The sequence below is a fragment of the Prunus persica genome, chromosome G7 (genome assembly GCF_000346465.2).
Source record: "Prunus persica cultivar Lovell chromosome G7, Prunus_persica_NCBIv2, whole genome shotgun sequence".
In the NCBI taxonomy this organism is placed as follows: domain Eukaryota; kingdom Viridiplantae; phylum Streptophyta; class Magnoliopsida; order Rosales; family Rosaceae; genus Prunus; species Prunus persica.
The window spans coordinates 2849332-2863310 of NC_034015.1; the positions used below are offsets into that span (position 1 = coordinate 2849332).

General features: G+C 36.6%; 2 protein-coding genes and 1 long non-coding RNA gene across 9 annotated transcripts in view; all 3 read right to left on the bottom strand.

Moving 5' to 3' along the window:
- The window catches only part of LOC109950169, a 4665-nt gene extending 2083 nt beyond the window's left edge, over positions 1 to 2582 (bottom strand). Inside the window, exons 1-2 of one of the 2 annotated variants that reach the window (XR_002272470.1) lie at positions 2252 to 2582; positions 1348 to 1437 (exon numbers count right to left, since the gene is read on the bottom strand). Coding sequence is in view for 1 of the 2 variants with exons in the window: in XM_020567931.1 (XP_020423520.1) it covers positions 1348 to 1422 (75 nt within the window). In the remaining variant the exon portion in view is untranslated. The remainder of the gene's footprint in view (positions 1 to 1347; positions 1438 to 2251) is intronic. The other variant, XM_020567931.1, reaches the window with a different exon arrangement.
- On the bottom strand, positions 2693 to 6924 carry LOC18771113 (phosphatidylinositol 4-kinase gamma 8). Of its 6 annotated transcripts, none has more exons than XM_020567925.1 (5): positions 6486 to 6924; positions 6194 to 6236; positions 5867 to 5989; positions 5684 to 5770; positions 2693 to 4781 (listed from the first exon to the last, which is right to left on the bottom strand). In XM_020567925.1, the coding sequence occupies exon 5, from the start codon at positions 4693 to 4695 to the stop codon at positions 3025 to 3027; it is 1671 nt and encodes a 556-aa protein (XP_020423514.1). In that variant the 5' UTR covers positions 4696 to 4781; positions 5684 to 5770; positions 5867 to 5989; positions 6194 to 6236; positions 6486 to 6924; the 3' UTR covers positions 2693 to 3024. The 6 variants fall into 6 exon arrangements, with proteins under 6 accessions (XP_020423514.1, XP_020423516.1, XP_020423518.1 ...); XM_020567927.1 differs by lacking the exon at positions 5684 to 5770 and adding an exon at positions 6367 to 6409; XM_020567929.1 differs by lacking the exon at positions 5684 to 5770 and having other exon boundaries at positions 5882 to 5989.
- Positions 11018 to 13979, bottom strand: LOC109950170. Its single transcript, XR_002272471.1, has 2 exons — positions 13622 to 13979; positions 11018 to 11429 (listed from the first exon to the last, which is right to left on the bottom strand). It is a non-coding gene; the product is annotated as an uncharacterized LOC109950170 (long non-coding RNA).

Genomic DNA, 13979 nt, shown 5'->3' on the forward strand with positions numbered 1-13979 from the left:
TGATTGCAAAACCTTGTCCCATTTTTTTAAAACCATGAATCTTACTTATTTTATGCAGTTTGACATTTAATGAACTCAAATGGAATGTCTTGCTGTAAACTCCAACTAACTGAGTAATATAACTTGAATGCCTTCATTGAAATAGATTCTTAAAAAAGGGAAATGCCAAGCCGACAAAAATTGAACTTAAAATGCATGTTCAAAGTAGTTAACAGAAAGACCCAAAAACAACCAAAGTAATGTGAACTTTCGAAGTAAGATGGAGAAGATTGAAGGATTAAGAGCCGCAACAACTGCACATCTCATATAAAAAATTAGAAAATCAGAATAGATGAAAACCATTTGGTGAACCAAAAATAAAAGAAAACCCCTACATCTATTAGTTGGAGAAACAAAGGAAAACGCCAGAAAACAGAATCAAAATGCTTAATAAATTACCATAAAGAACTTTTTTTTTTTGGGCAGAAACGATAAAGAACTTAAGTAGACCAAATACGTGATTTACACCAAGTCAACTGCAGCTGGCTGATAATTTTATTGAACCCAACAAAATTAATTCACAAATAAATCAAAAATCCCAAACCAAAATGAGAGAGAGAGATTCATACCATTCACATCAAACCCATCAAATCTAAATGCTTTTATTCATACCATTCACATCAAACCCATCAAATCTAAATGCTTTATTCATTGGTGCTTTGGAGAAACAGCATATGTAATCAAAGAAATTCCATTTGGATCCAAAAATTACAGATAGTAAACCCTAAACCCTAAACCCTTATCAGATCCATAACTTCTCTCCTTAAGTCTCCATTTCTCCTAAAAATTTATCATCTGTGTAGAACAAACATAAATGCATTAACCAAGGACATGCAAAACTGCATCAGTCAGCAGTTCCTATTATTCCATTAATATACACTGCAAATCAAAGCTTTATCAATAAAGTCATTTTGCTCAAAACCCAGATACAGAGAGCTCACAAATACTTGAAAGCATATAACTTTAATCTTATTTAAGTAAAATTCAAAGGCCATTGACACCCTTTAAAACCACTCACTCTCTCTTGCTAACCACCAGGCGTATATATAGAGCCCCACTTTTGGTCTTAACTACCTAATGGGTAAGGATCTCAGATATCTTATACCTATGAAAACTTAATCTTATGCTCTGTGCAGAACCGTTGCAATCCCTGCAGTGAGAGTTGCAAAGTAGGAGACACTATATTACTTAACAACAGGTTTATCATTGATCTCTAATTACTATTTCATAGACAATAATTGAATCATCACCTTACTTTTAATATTACAAAACTAACCAGATGTAAATGTATGTAATTGAGTTCCTTACCTCTCCAGCATTAAATATAAATCTTTCCTTGTCAAAGAATAGCAACACTGAAGGAGATGTATCCTGCGTATCCATTCCAATCCCTAGCAACTGCAAAGAGTAGAAGCATGGCCAAATTATTAGCCCATGAAAAGGAAAAAAACAAAAGAACCAAACTCTGCATTCTGAAATTAGGATATACAAACTTTTTTAGTTTTCAATAAGTTTCCATTCAACACAAAAATCTGCTTGGTAAATCAAACCCACAAACAAAAAAATTCTGAATTTTAACTTTTCTGAATTTTTTCTCGTCATCACTAATGTCCACAAACATAATTCCAATTTAGAAGTCAGATTTTCAAATCCCACATATTTCCCAAACCAGTCTTCTTCAAGTCAACTATGCTAAAACATTGCAATCAGTTCCTAGAATCACACTCCCAAATTTTCTTTCCCCTACCAAAACAAAAATTATCAAATTCAAATCCCCAGTCCCATAAACCAGTATAAGAACGAATTTGAATTAAAACCATGTAGTAAAAGAACGAACATATCTTTAAACAGAGCAACCCGAATAGCAGCATATCCTGCTTACCAAAACAGAGCTATCCTAAACCCTGTAACAAAAGAACCGACATATCCAAATACCGATTTTCAGGGTTTACCAACTAATTTTTAATAACCAAACAGAAAACCTTATCAAAAGCAATCATATAGTATTCTAATAACTAATTTGTTTAACATGATTTCATCAAAATGATAACACAATCAAATCAATTTCAGTATTTGGATAAAATTTGCAAATCAATAACACAGACCCACTATGAGGAAAATTAGGGATTTGGACTTTTAGGGCAGCAAATTAAAACAGGTCTTATAGTTTAATCAAATAATAAAATTCATGAAATGAAAACGGGATGCATACCTGAAGACAAAGGATGCAGAAATTCGAAAGCAAGAGAGATGGAAGTCTGAGTGGAAGGTTGTAGAAAAGATGAAAAATCTTCCCACCAGAAATCTCTCAGACGAAGAGCAAAAGGACGGCTAGATTTGCAGCGCACCTCGCAAACAAAGATCGACGACTCCCCATCCATGTGCAGATCTTCCATGGCTGCCCCCCAACCAGCTGGTTCAAAACGAACTGGAAATGGGGGCTTCTGTGAGCGAACGAAGGGTTATCAACGAAGGAGAAGGGGCAAAAACGGAAACAGAAGGAGCTGTTTAGTCAAGGGCAGTTTCGTCAATTTACTGTGCTGAAGAAAAAACAAAACAAAAACAGCAGCAAAATGAGGGGCATTTCCGTCATTACACTGTGCTTAGCTACAGTGTTTAGTTGCATTGGGTTTTAATATATATAGAATTTCAAAGAAGAAAGTATGATATTATTAATATATCAAACTAATTAATATCAACCGTTTGAACATGTCAATAATTCTGTTGCAAGTCATCTCTGCAAGAGAACCAATTCTATGTCAGTCTACGGTAACGATACAAGATAATGAAGCACAAAAACAGGTACACAGAAAGGATGGCGTTTCGCCAATCGCATTTCCGGTTGCACCTATTCTATTTATTTACAATCTACTACTCTACCGTCTTCATTTGGCAATAATGTACAGTCACTTCATACTGGACTAGATATAAGCAACAAAGTCTGTTTTCAAATCTTTTTTTTCTTTCCCACAAAATATTAATTTCTCAGAACTTGCAGGAAGTAGTAGTTCCCAACTTCTGCTTCAAGCTCAGGGACTTTGTGCCCTCGAGTACCTCCGGCAAAAGCTTTTCGAAACTATCCAAGAACAGTTCCCATTCATCTCCACTCATGTCTCCAAAAGATATTGCCCCTGCTTCACAATTGTGGGTAGGTACTGAGAAACTCATGCTCTTCATCAAAACCCCAACCTTACGACTATCACTAGTACTCCCATCATCATCACTACCATTATTGCCTATCATAGTCTTTCTGTCATTATCGTCGTTATCATGATCGTTTTCCTCGAATAGTGGAGACAGAGATGCATCGGTCAACCCAGTAATTGATCCTGCAGATGAAAACCTTGACATAATGGGTGGCTTACTCATTCCAGAACGGCTCCCTAAGAGTTGAGGAAGATCCAAATTCTCTTTCAAACCTTCTTCACTTTCGTTTTCAAGTTTAAACATTTCAACTTCTCCAATTTTTCCTTTCGTCTCATCTACTGTAGTAGGCATGGCAGCCTTAGCTTGTAAACAAAGATTCTCTAATGCACTCAGACTTTCTTCTCCAGCACAGAACTGCCGAGTCATCATTTCCCCTATATCAGCAAGACAAAGCCCAGCTGCAGCAGCCTGCTTCAAGAAGATGGTGCATAGCACAAGAACACGGATAGCAGCCTCCCGTAAATAAGGAATATGAGTTCTAAGAAGCTCTGCATCTTTGTAGGGGTCAAGATTGGATATGTACTCAATTTCAAACTCGGAAAAGGGAACTGAAGCTTGAGGCCAGTGCAACCATTCAAAATATGGATCATCAAGCCACTCAGGAAGGCAAAGACCATGGTCAATAGGCACAAGCTCAGCCACCCCAACTGCATAATTGTGCAGTTCGTACTTTTTAACAAGCATATTCCCTGCATGCCTGTCAAGATTTAAGAGTCTTACATCAAAAATTCCAATACGATGAACAGAAGCAACTGAGAAGCCTGAAGAACCTAACTCTCCTGCATCATAGTCATGATCCACGAAGCGCTGCAGAGAAGCAATCTTATAAGGTGTAGCTGAAATTCCGGCTGCATTGTTATTAATTTGGAATGCAACATGGGAAATTTTTACTAAAGCTGTGGGAGGAACACCAGCGAATCCACCGTGGTCAAGGAGATAAGCTGCCAATTCTCGAACTCCAGATTCACCAATCCGAACTGAGCGTTTCAAACCTGGTTGGCCCAGCATCCGACCCCCAAAGCCCTTAGGGTTATTGAGAGCTAAAGGTTCTTCATCTATTGGCTTTGCCACAGCAATACTGTCACCATTTTGACTACATAAGTAGTAGGCACCCCCTAGTCCACTTGACACGGGCAAGAGATCAGCACCAGACGCCATAGCTATGGCTACCTCGACCACAAGAGCATGTACCCTAGGTATCCTACTGCCTCCAACAATTTCAATCCTTGGATTTGTGTCAAAATCTTCCTCCAATGCAGTGGTTAGGGATAGACAAGGGGTGGAGAAGCTTTTGTGAAAATTAGCATCACCAAATGCATGTGTTAAGGAGTGGGCAAGTATGCTGTAATCGAGTTGAGTGTAGGACTGTAATCTGCATCTCTGGGATCGGCTGAATGGCCTGAATCCGTGGTGTTGATCAACTGCTACAGCCATTTTGACAAATGTCATACAGGTAAGAACGGAAGGGAGTGCATGCCAGGGGCACCTTCTCTCAAAAGATCCCCTGAGAATTATTCTTCCCTTGGGAGATTAAGCTGCATTTTTAACACAAACACACTTCACATCAGTTTCCAACAACCTCAATATAATATGCATTATGAAAAATCTTAGCAACCAAAAGATAATATTGTTGGACACAAACTTAAAGTTGGCCGTCAATTTCCATTCATCAAATGCATATCAGAATTACATTACAAATAAAATATAAAGCCGTGCTCAAATTCCTATTTCTACATGTAAAAGTGAAATATATATACAAAGGAAAATAACGAAAACAAAGATAATATCTCATTATCTTCAGAAAAGGCCCTGTCATGTGAAGGACCTTTCTATTCTAGTTAAGAAGAAAGAATTATTCTCTGTTCGATAACGAAAAAGAGAGGATATCAGTGTTGAGTGCTGATCTACTGCTGGTATTTTACTTCAAGAAACTTTGAAGAAGAAGAGAGAAGAAGCAATCTGAGTCATATTTCCTATGGGAACTTCAACAAACAGATACTCTTGGGTTTTAAAAAGCAGTTCAGTATATGAATATACACTACTGTATATGATTGCAGCCTTTCATAACTAAATGTTTCAGATGATATTCAAGCCATTTGTGCAGATCATTGCTTCATTAAATAGATAAATTATTGCTTGATAAAAGAAGTAGATAATAATCATTGTACTTTTTGGCCTAGCTATCATATAGTTGATGTGAAAGCATTGCCTCTTGGAACTATAATCAAGGGTGGATCTTCCTATATGAAAAAGCCAACAGGTTTGCAACTTGAGTGTCAATATTTATGGTGCAATTATAGAGATGATTAAGAGAAGGTAGATGGACTCATATCTTGCCTTGTATAATGGTAAACTTGTCATTAAATTTTTCACTAAAATGTGAGCAGGAAAATGGGACATCGAGGTTAAAATAACCGTACTCAAAAGTAATCATTACATGTAAGGGACTTGTAGCTTAAATGATTAAGAGCGTCTATCCATGCACTCGAGGCTTCTACATTCGATTCCCCAGTCCCCCAATCCTCTATAGAATAGAACTAAAATTGTTGAAATTGAAATAAAATGATGTCAAAAGAAGCATAAAAGTTTTGGAAGGAAATGATTAAATGATGTATCTGACCAGAGAGTGGCATACAGGTGGCGAATATGATCATACGCTGGATTCAACTAACTAATCCCATAATTCGTGAATGACCAAAGATACACCCCAACTTCTCTCCATTTCGCATAAATCCATCACAACCTGCATATTTTCATCATTCATAACACAATCACCCAGAAATCAGGACAAGCAATAGAAAAGCAAATATTGTTTCTTGTTCGTTAAGGAATAAATTTTTTAATTCAAAATTTACTTATTAAAAAAAAATAAAAAACAAGGGACTGGTGGTTCAAATAGTTACCATAACCCTAAAATCGCTTGTATCATAAAACTAAAAACACCAACCTATTTTTCCCTCGCTCCTCCGCATATAAATCGCCACGATAGTCTGGAACATAGAGCAAATGCAGATCAGGATTACAGGCGCAACAACATGTTACAGTATGAACGTGAATCAAGTCAGGGGGTTAACTGAATAAAGCCCCCTAAACTATTAAGCATTTTTGAATTCCATACACGATTTGTTGGACATTTATAAACTCATACACAAACTCCCGAAACCTACAAATTCCACCCATCGTTAGTAATAAAATAAAATAAATAAACAAATAAAGGAGCATGAAATAAAGAAGCATACCCTGAACACTGGCAAGGCATTCAGGGAGACGAACAGAAGGGGGGAGCGTGAGAGACAAACAGTTTGTCACCCAATTGTGTTTAAAACCTGTGAAATGATGTCTTCTCCCACTCTTTTGGATATTAAATGGGAATGCTTTTAACTTTCAACCACCCCCAATCTGCAGCGCCCCAACCTTTGCTCCTTCTCTATTCGATTTTGATCCCCCTCCTCCCCTTCTCCCCTCCTTCCCTCTTTTTTTTTAATTTTTTTCCCTTTTTAATTTTCATCTTTCTTTTTCGGTGGTTGTTGGGTTTGGTTTCACCACGTCCCCTTATTTTTTGCTGCGACTCCTAAGGCAACGTTTTTCTATTTTCAGACATGTTTTGTTTATTTGTTTCTTTGTTTGTTCACTTTCTAGGAGCCAAATTGTTTAATCTTCATCTTGATATGGGTAATGCAACATAATAGTCCTGATCTCTTGGACCACAGAGGTCCAAGAAATTTGTGGTCACTCACCGTTAGATGTAAATTCAACGGTTCACTCACTCTTGCACTCATTTTAATAAACTTTTTTATACCATTATATTAATATCCAACGGTGGGTGACCACAATATATTGGACTCCTGTGGTCCAAGAGATCGGGACTGTGCAACATAATAGTAAATAGTAATAACTAAAAAGAAAATGTCAAGTGTAAAAGAATAGTATAATTAATATAGTCAAATGAACTGAACCGAACTAAACTAGACTAAGTGCTATTTGGTTTTACTTTAGCTAAAATTAAACATTTTCAATGTAAGAATCAAATCAAACCCTTCTGATTGGTTCTGTGGAGGTTTTTTTATTCCAACAGCCTGACGAATGAGCTTGGGCTGCCGAAAAGAGAAACAGGTGAAATTATCTTTTGTGCATGAATTCAAGAATCAAGCCCCAAGAATGCTTCGAAAGGGTAGTGAAGCTTTAGGAAGCATCCTGGTTACCTTCACCAACAAAAACAACAACTGCTTACAGATAATTTCTTAGCTTGACATGAGAGGCTTGTGGCATGGGAGCAGAGCAATCATGAGTTTAGCATAAACAGAGAGAGAACTGTGAGTTCTTATGAAAGACAGGGGTTCTAAGGAGGAGAGGATTCTAAGAGGGTTTTTTTTAAGAGAGAGAGAGAGAGAGAGAGATGAGAGAAATAATGGGTGTGTTGAGTAGTTTCTGGCAACTTGACGAAAACTCTGTCAAGTAACAGAACAGTCTGCCATGAGGGAAAAATAGGGGGAGAAGGATGAACAGGCATGAAATTGCTGGGTTTTGGAAGCAAGAGAGGAAGTTTGCTCTCTGTATGTGGATCGAGAGAATTTCCAGTTGCTTGACAAAGTTTGGTCGCACTCTGGATGATGGTTTCTATTGGGTAGAGGAAGCTCCCTTTTGTAGGCACTTAGAACCCTAATTCTATCAATCCTTCATTCCCACTTTTCCTTTGCTTCTTTCCATTCACTTCTTTTTGGTGAAATTTCTTTAACCAGAGCGAATGGGTCACAGGCTCTTTAGGTTTTTGTGTGGCTGGACCTCCCCCATGGGGATGAGGTGCCACCTGCTTTTCTTCTTGGTTTCCCTATTAGAGCTCGCAGAGGAAAGGAGAATGGATAGAGCTTTTGCCTAATGGGTATTCTTCCTACGCGTACGAATTTCCTTTGGTTTTGCTGATGGCTTGCATTGTGTTTATCTTTGGCCATGTGCTGGAGTCTCCTAGCAGCCTGAGCGTACGAACATCTCCTGATTTTCTATTGTGGTTTCATTTCAAACCATGTGCTGGAGATTTTTTGGATATTTTCTAAGCCGCTTAGGCTATTTGGGCCTTCCTAAGGTGGTGGGTTAGTATAGAATGGGCCAACCTCCCAAGTGATGGACCATTTTTATTGAAATGATGAGCTAATTTTTCCTAAAGTATTGGGCTATCTCTTCTAGAGTATTGGGCTTTTCTCTCTCCTTTATACTTACCCACATATTTGGGCCCTAGTAATTGGCTTGAGTTTTGGGGCTCCCAAGCAGCCCAAAACTTCCATTTCTCGGCTCATTAATGGGCCTCATGAAAGCTCGTTACCATCCATACCACAACCCACTCAAACAAGTCTCAGGCATTTGCGTGGCTTGGGCCCACTTAAGCTTGTAGCGTGGCTAGGTGTAAAATAATGATTTCCTGCTTGGCATGGCATGTCGATTGGCGTGCTTGAATGTTATCGTCTTTGAAAAGAGACATAATGCTTGACAGAATAATTAGCATGAGCTTGTAGAGCCAATGCCTTTTATAGGCTCATTTTAATTCTTAGCATGATAAATTGCATATTTATTTGGCATGGCATGTGGTCGTGGCTCGTGAAAGCGTGAATGACGAATTTTCGCATGTTCCAAATCGGGTCTTTTCTTAATAAGGCATTCCGTTGGGCCGAGAATTCATTTGGGCCCAACCCTGAATTTTTTGGTCCTTAACAAGTTCAAACATGCCCTTAAGTCATTTCATAAAAACAAGAATGAGACTGCACAACACGCGGTTCCTTAATTAGGTTCCATTAAGTAACTTCAAATTTCATAGAAGCATCATTTATCATCACAAAGACGAAAAGAAGAACCATAAGAAGTTCTTAGCCATAAAATATACTATATCAACTCCACTTATAACTTCACCACAAAATATTACAGTGCGAATGAAACATGCTATGGGAGACACTAAATTTTATTCCATTTATGTAGATCAGCAACTATATTGGTGTAATTACAAGGCAAAATGGCACCAGTGGTGTTATTATAGTGCAAAATTGTTTGTCACCACAATGCATTAGCAATGTGTCATTACAGTGCAATAATAATAGTGTGTCATTACAATATAGTGATAGTGTTTGTAATGAATTAGCATTGTGACAATGCACTGTACTCATAGTAGGATTCATTTTTGAAACAAATGTGCGATGATACTCAAGAACACACGGAGGAGAGAAGAAAAAAACATATAAATTATTTTTATCTAAAATTAAAAAATGAATTTAAGTTGGGTTAATTTTTTTACTTTTTTATATATTACTCCACTTGAAAAAGTAAAAGATAAACATTTACTTGACAAAGTAGCAAATAAAGAAAAGTAATAGGTTATGATCAGTACTTGAGCCAGTTTGGCATTGTTGTGCTACGAAAATAATCTATGTTAAATTTGCTGTGAGAGAAAGAAGTTTGGCGTTTAGTAAACTTTTTGTTAAAAGTTTTGTTGGTACTATTTCCCGCATAATCATTAAACCTAGCGCCTCTTCGAAACTGATTCCTGCATAATCAGAAAATGAAAGCACCTCATTAGCTGCTTTCCCTTATAGCTTTCTCTCACAACAATTTTTAACAATAAGTGATTTTCTCATAGTTTACCAAACGGGTTGGGCATCCCAAATTTTTTTTAAATCACTTATCACCCCAAAGAAGTAATGTCAAACGGGTACCCCAATCATGTGTTTGTATCATCAAATTATCTAACATTAATAGTAGTTGTTTGAATTTAAGCAGAGAAAGGAACAAAAGTTGAATTTTTTCACACACAAAATAACAAATACGCAAGAAAACAAATATAAGCTGGCATAGCATACTTTGACAGATCATCCCCTTTTGCCATGGTAAAAGAGGATCTAGGCTCCAAAAACAACCTTCACAAAAGAAAAGTTGCCATGACAAGAAGTGGGCGACGAAACTGGGCAAGCCCAAGGGCAAGACTTGCCTGGACTGCTGATGTCATGCTGATGTTAGTGTGATGTCAGCGGCCAATTTAAATACCAACAAAACTTTAAAAAAATACCAACAAATTCAGAAATTTTTTTTTCTATAAATACCTAGCCATGTTCTTCACTTCTCACACCAAAATTCATACAAATTATTCTCCTCATATCTCATATAAATAGTGGGTGCCCTTGGATTGCCATAGCAATGGGTGGGAATGCATCAAATAATTATTAGGATAGTTACTATTCACATGAATAGTGTTTACCCTTACTTACCCTTACCATGGACCAATGGGGTGGAAATGCTCTTAATCTTACATGCAGTTACAAGTTTTTTTTTAAAGCAAAAACCTAAAGCCTGAAAGGGAAAATAAGTACTGAAAATCAGAGCTATGAAAGGAAAATAAATTTTAATGCTGCATTTTTTTTGGTCAAAGCCAACTTTATTCATTGAATATGGAAATGTAGTACAAGAGTTTGAAGCCCCAATAACATTGGCAGAAGAATAGTACATAAGCCAAATAAATAAATACAAAACAGAATTTAAATATGAGAAAGGCCCACATACAAAGCTTTAACCCAAATAACACAAAAGTACAAAACCCTTGATCAGAAAATAAGGTGCAGCCGCACCACCCACAGCTAGACATGTCAATATGAATCCAATCCAAATTCAGTGTAAGTAATAAGATATGAATTGGACTTCTTAATCTGATAATTGGATTATAAATGGATCTAAATATGGATTATAGTTTATCCGATCTAACTTAGTATGAAGTATAATTTAGTTTTTCTATGCTTTATACTAATATTTTATAGGGAGCTTTCATTTTAAGACACTATATAGTTTTCTAATTTGGAACATAGGAATACAACTTCACCTAATTAGCATAAGGCCAAAGATCCAAAAGTAGTACCCTAATTTTACAATAATGTAATTAAAAAATATTAAAATTACACAAAATGCCACTCCTTCTAATTCAAGCACACTATGCCACATGTCCTCTTTTGCCAATCACCCTTCCGGCTAGCCGCCACTGCCCACCACCCATTGGCGACAAGCACCTCCCGGCCCACGGTCGCCTACCCTCGTCAGCTTCCGACCAGCCGCCGCCATCCCTCGTCACCCACTACCATCTTTTGTAGGCTTCCGACCAGCCACCGTCGTCCCTCACTTGCCAGCCATCGCCAATCACCAACTATGTTGCCCTCAACCTAAAAAAAAAAAGGAAATTTAGTGTACTTGAAGAGACTTGAACTACACCAACCTTACTGTTGTGATATTTTGTCAGTTAAGCAATATTTATATTAAGAGTTAATGTTTTTTAAAAAAATAAAATTTATTTCAACATTGATTTGTGCAAAATTTGTACCAAATCCCTCATGCTTAGCTATAGAGTTATACAAAACAAACTAGTGTAGATATCAATAATGTAAATAGTAATAAAAAAGATGTAACAAAAAAAATAGGCTGCAACAAAAATAAAAACCACTTCTATAGAAATATAAACTACATTGCATTGTGTATTTTAATAACAATGACCAATCTACAATCTAATAAAAACATAACTATAACAGTAACAAAATAAACAAAACAAAACTAGGTTATTCATGTTTATGTTGGGCAAGGGGAAATCGGACTGAAGACCCTCTAAAATAGGTTATTCGTGTTTCTGCTTTCTGCATTGCAAGTTATGTTTTATGCATTACAATTTTCGTTTTATGCAATGAAGTTTCTGTTTTCTACAATGTAGTTTCTGTTTTCTGCATTGCAGTTTTCATTTTCTGCATTGTAGTTTCTGTTTTCTGCAATGCAGCTTCCGTTTTCTGCATTGCAGTTTCCGTTTTCTGCATTGTAGTTTCTGTTTTCTGCAATGCAGCTTCCGTTTTCTGCATTTCAGTTTTCATTTTCTGCATTGTAGTTTCTGTTTTCTGCAATGCAGCTTCGTTTTCTGCAATGCAGTTTTCGAAAAAAAGAAGAAGAAGATTTTGTCTCATTGAAAATTGCCATTCGTCTCCGAGAACTTGATTTTGTGTCAATAATCAATCTACAATCTAATAAATCCCTCATGATCAACTTTAGAGTTATACAAAACAAAACAATATTTTTTTTAAAATTCTAGCCATGTTGGGGGAGGGGGAAATGAGGAACTAAAAGGCAAAACCATGATGAAAATACTAAAACAATCAAAAGACAAATACTTTGCTGATAAAATTGTATAAGTTCCATATACTTCACACATTCATACTAAAATCCAAATGATCCCTACACAAGTGTACATGAAACAGAAACTGTTGTGCAACAGTTACAGTTTCTTAAAAACCCAATTATAAAGAAACGGAAACTGCATTGTCGAATTTGAGCCAAACACTACCAAAATCATCAACTCAAGACAAAAAAACTACATGACAAAACCTATGAACAAACAATCTAAAAAAATCAAATCAACAAATAAAAATATAAACTGTAGTGTAACACATAAAAATCAACAATGCAGTGTGTGCAAAACTGCAATGCAAACATAAATTGAACTGCAAGAAACATGAGGCAGAAATTCCATAACAAGTTAAAAGAAACTAGAGACCTTCCCAAAAGAAAGGCATAATAGTTGAAGTATTTAACCTGTACAAGATTATTTATTTTGTCTAGCTGATGCATGTAAGATTTGATTATTTTAAAATTGGGTGCTCATCAGCCATCAAAGATTAGGTGCCTTCAAGACAAGGTCCAATGGCAAATTGGACTCAGAACATCTTAACAACCAACATTTGAGCTAGTGTGGATCCTTTCATAAAATAAGAACCTCATCCTTTTCATCATAAAAACACATGGGAGAAGTACTACTTGACCGTGCGACGAAATATATTGCAATTCGATAGAAGTAAGGATTCAAGCTTAACAATAAAAATTGTAAACTAGCCTGATTACTCACTATTGATATTTTGAAGTGTTGTCTAGCAGTTAGTTTTATTACAGGTTAATATCAATTAAAACTAGGGATGGAAAAATTGAACACATGAGGTAAAACTACACTTCCTGGTATGAGCAAAGTTGTCTGCGTTACCAGCCTATAGCAAATACAAAGTAAAATAAAATAAAATTCAATAAGAACTTGAAAGTAATATTCAAAGGTATTTATAGACGTGAAGGACAGGGCAGTACATGTGTGGTGAGTGATAATGCCACTAGGTTCTCAGATGAAGAGAAGCTACCAGTCTATTACATTCATAAACGAACTCAAAACACAACAAAGTAGCCACAGTTCAAATCTCAAAACAACACCACCGAAATTAAACAAAAAAATCTCAAGAAAAGCGCATTTCCAAGTAATTCAATCGCATAACATAAAAACTAGACCACATCAGATTCAAAAACAGCACAATATTTAGTATAGGTTATGAATTACCCAGGAGACGGAGATCTATTAGGCCTAGTCGCCAAAATAGCAGGAAGAGCCTTTAATCTTTGTGAATTCGCTGACATCGATCCTCCGATTGCTTTTCCATGGATCGAAAAAAGCCTTCCTCGTCGGCAATTGCGACGCCAGGACGAGCCATGGTCGTCATCAATTGCTTCTACGCCAAAAAACACCTCCTCTGTCATCGATGGCTTCTCTGCCAGAAAATGACGAAAGACTACTTCTCCGCCTCCCATTTAAAATACACAGGGCAAAAACATTATTTCAAATACAAATTAAACAAGCTTAAAGAGCACATGGGTAAGGCCATTGGCTTTTAATAAAATAACATTTTAAACTCATCAAC

Coding starts and splice junctions, on each gene's coding strand:
- LOC18771113 (XM_020567929.1), bottom strand. CDS start 4,695: ATGACATTTGTCAAAATGGCTGTAGCAGTTGATCAACACCACGGATTC.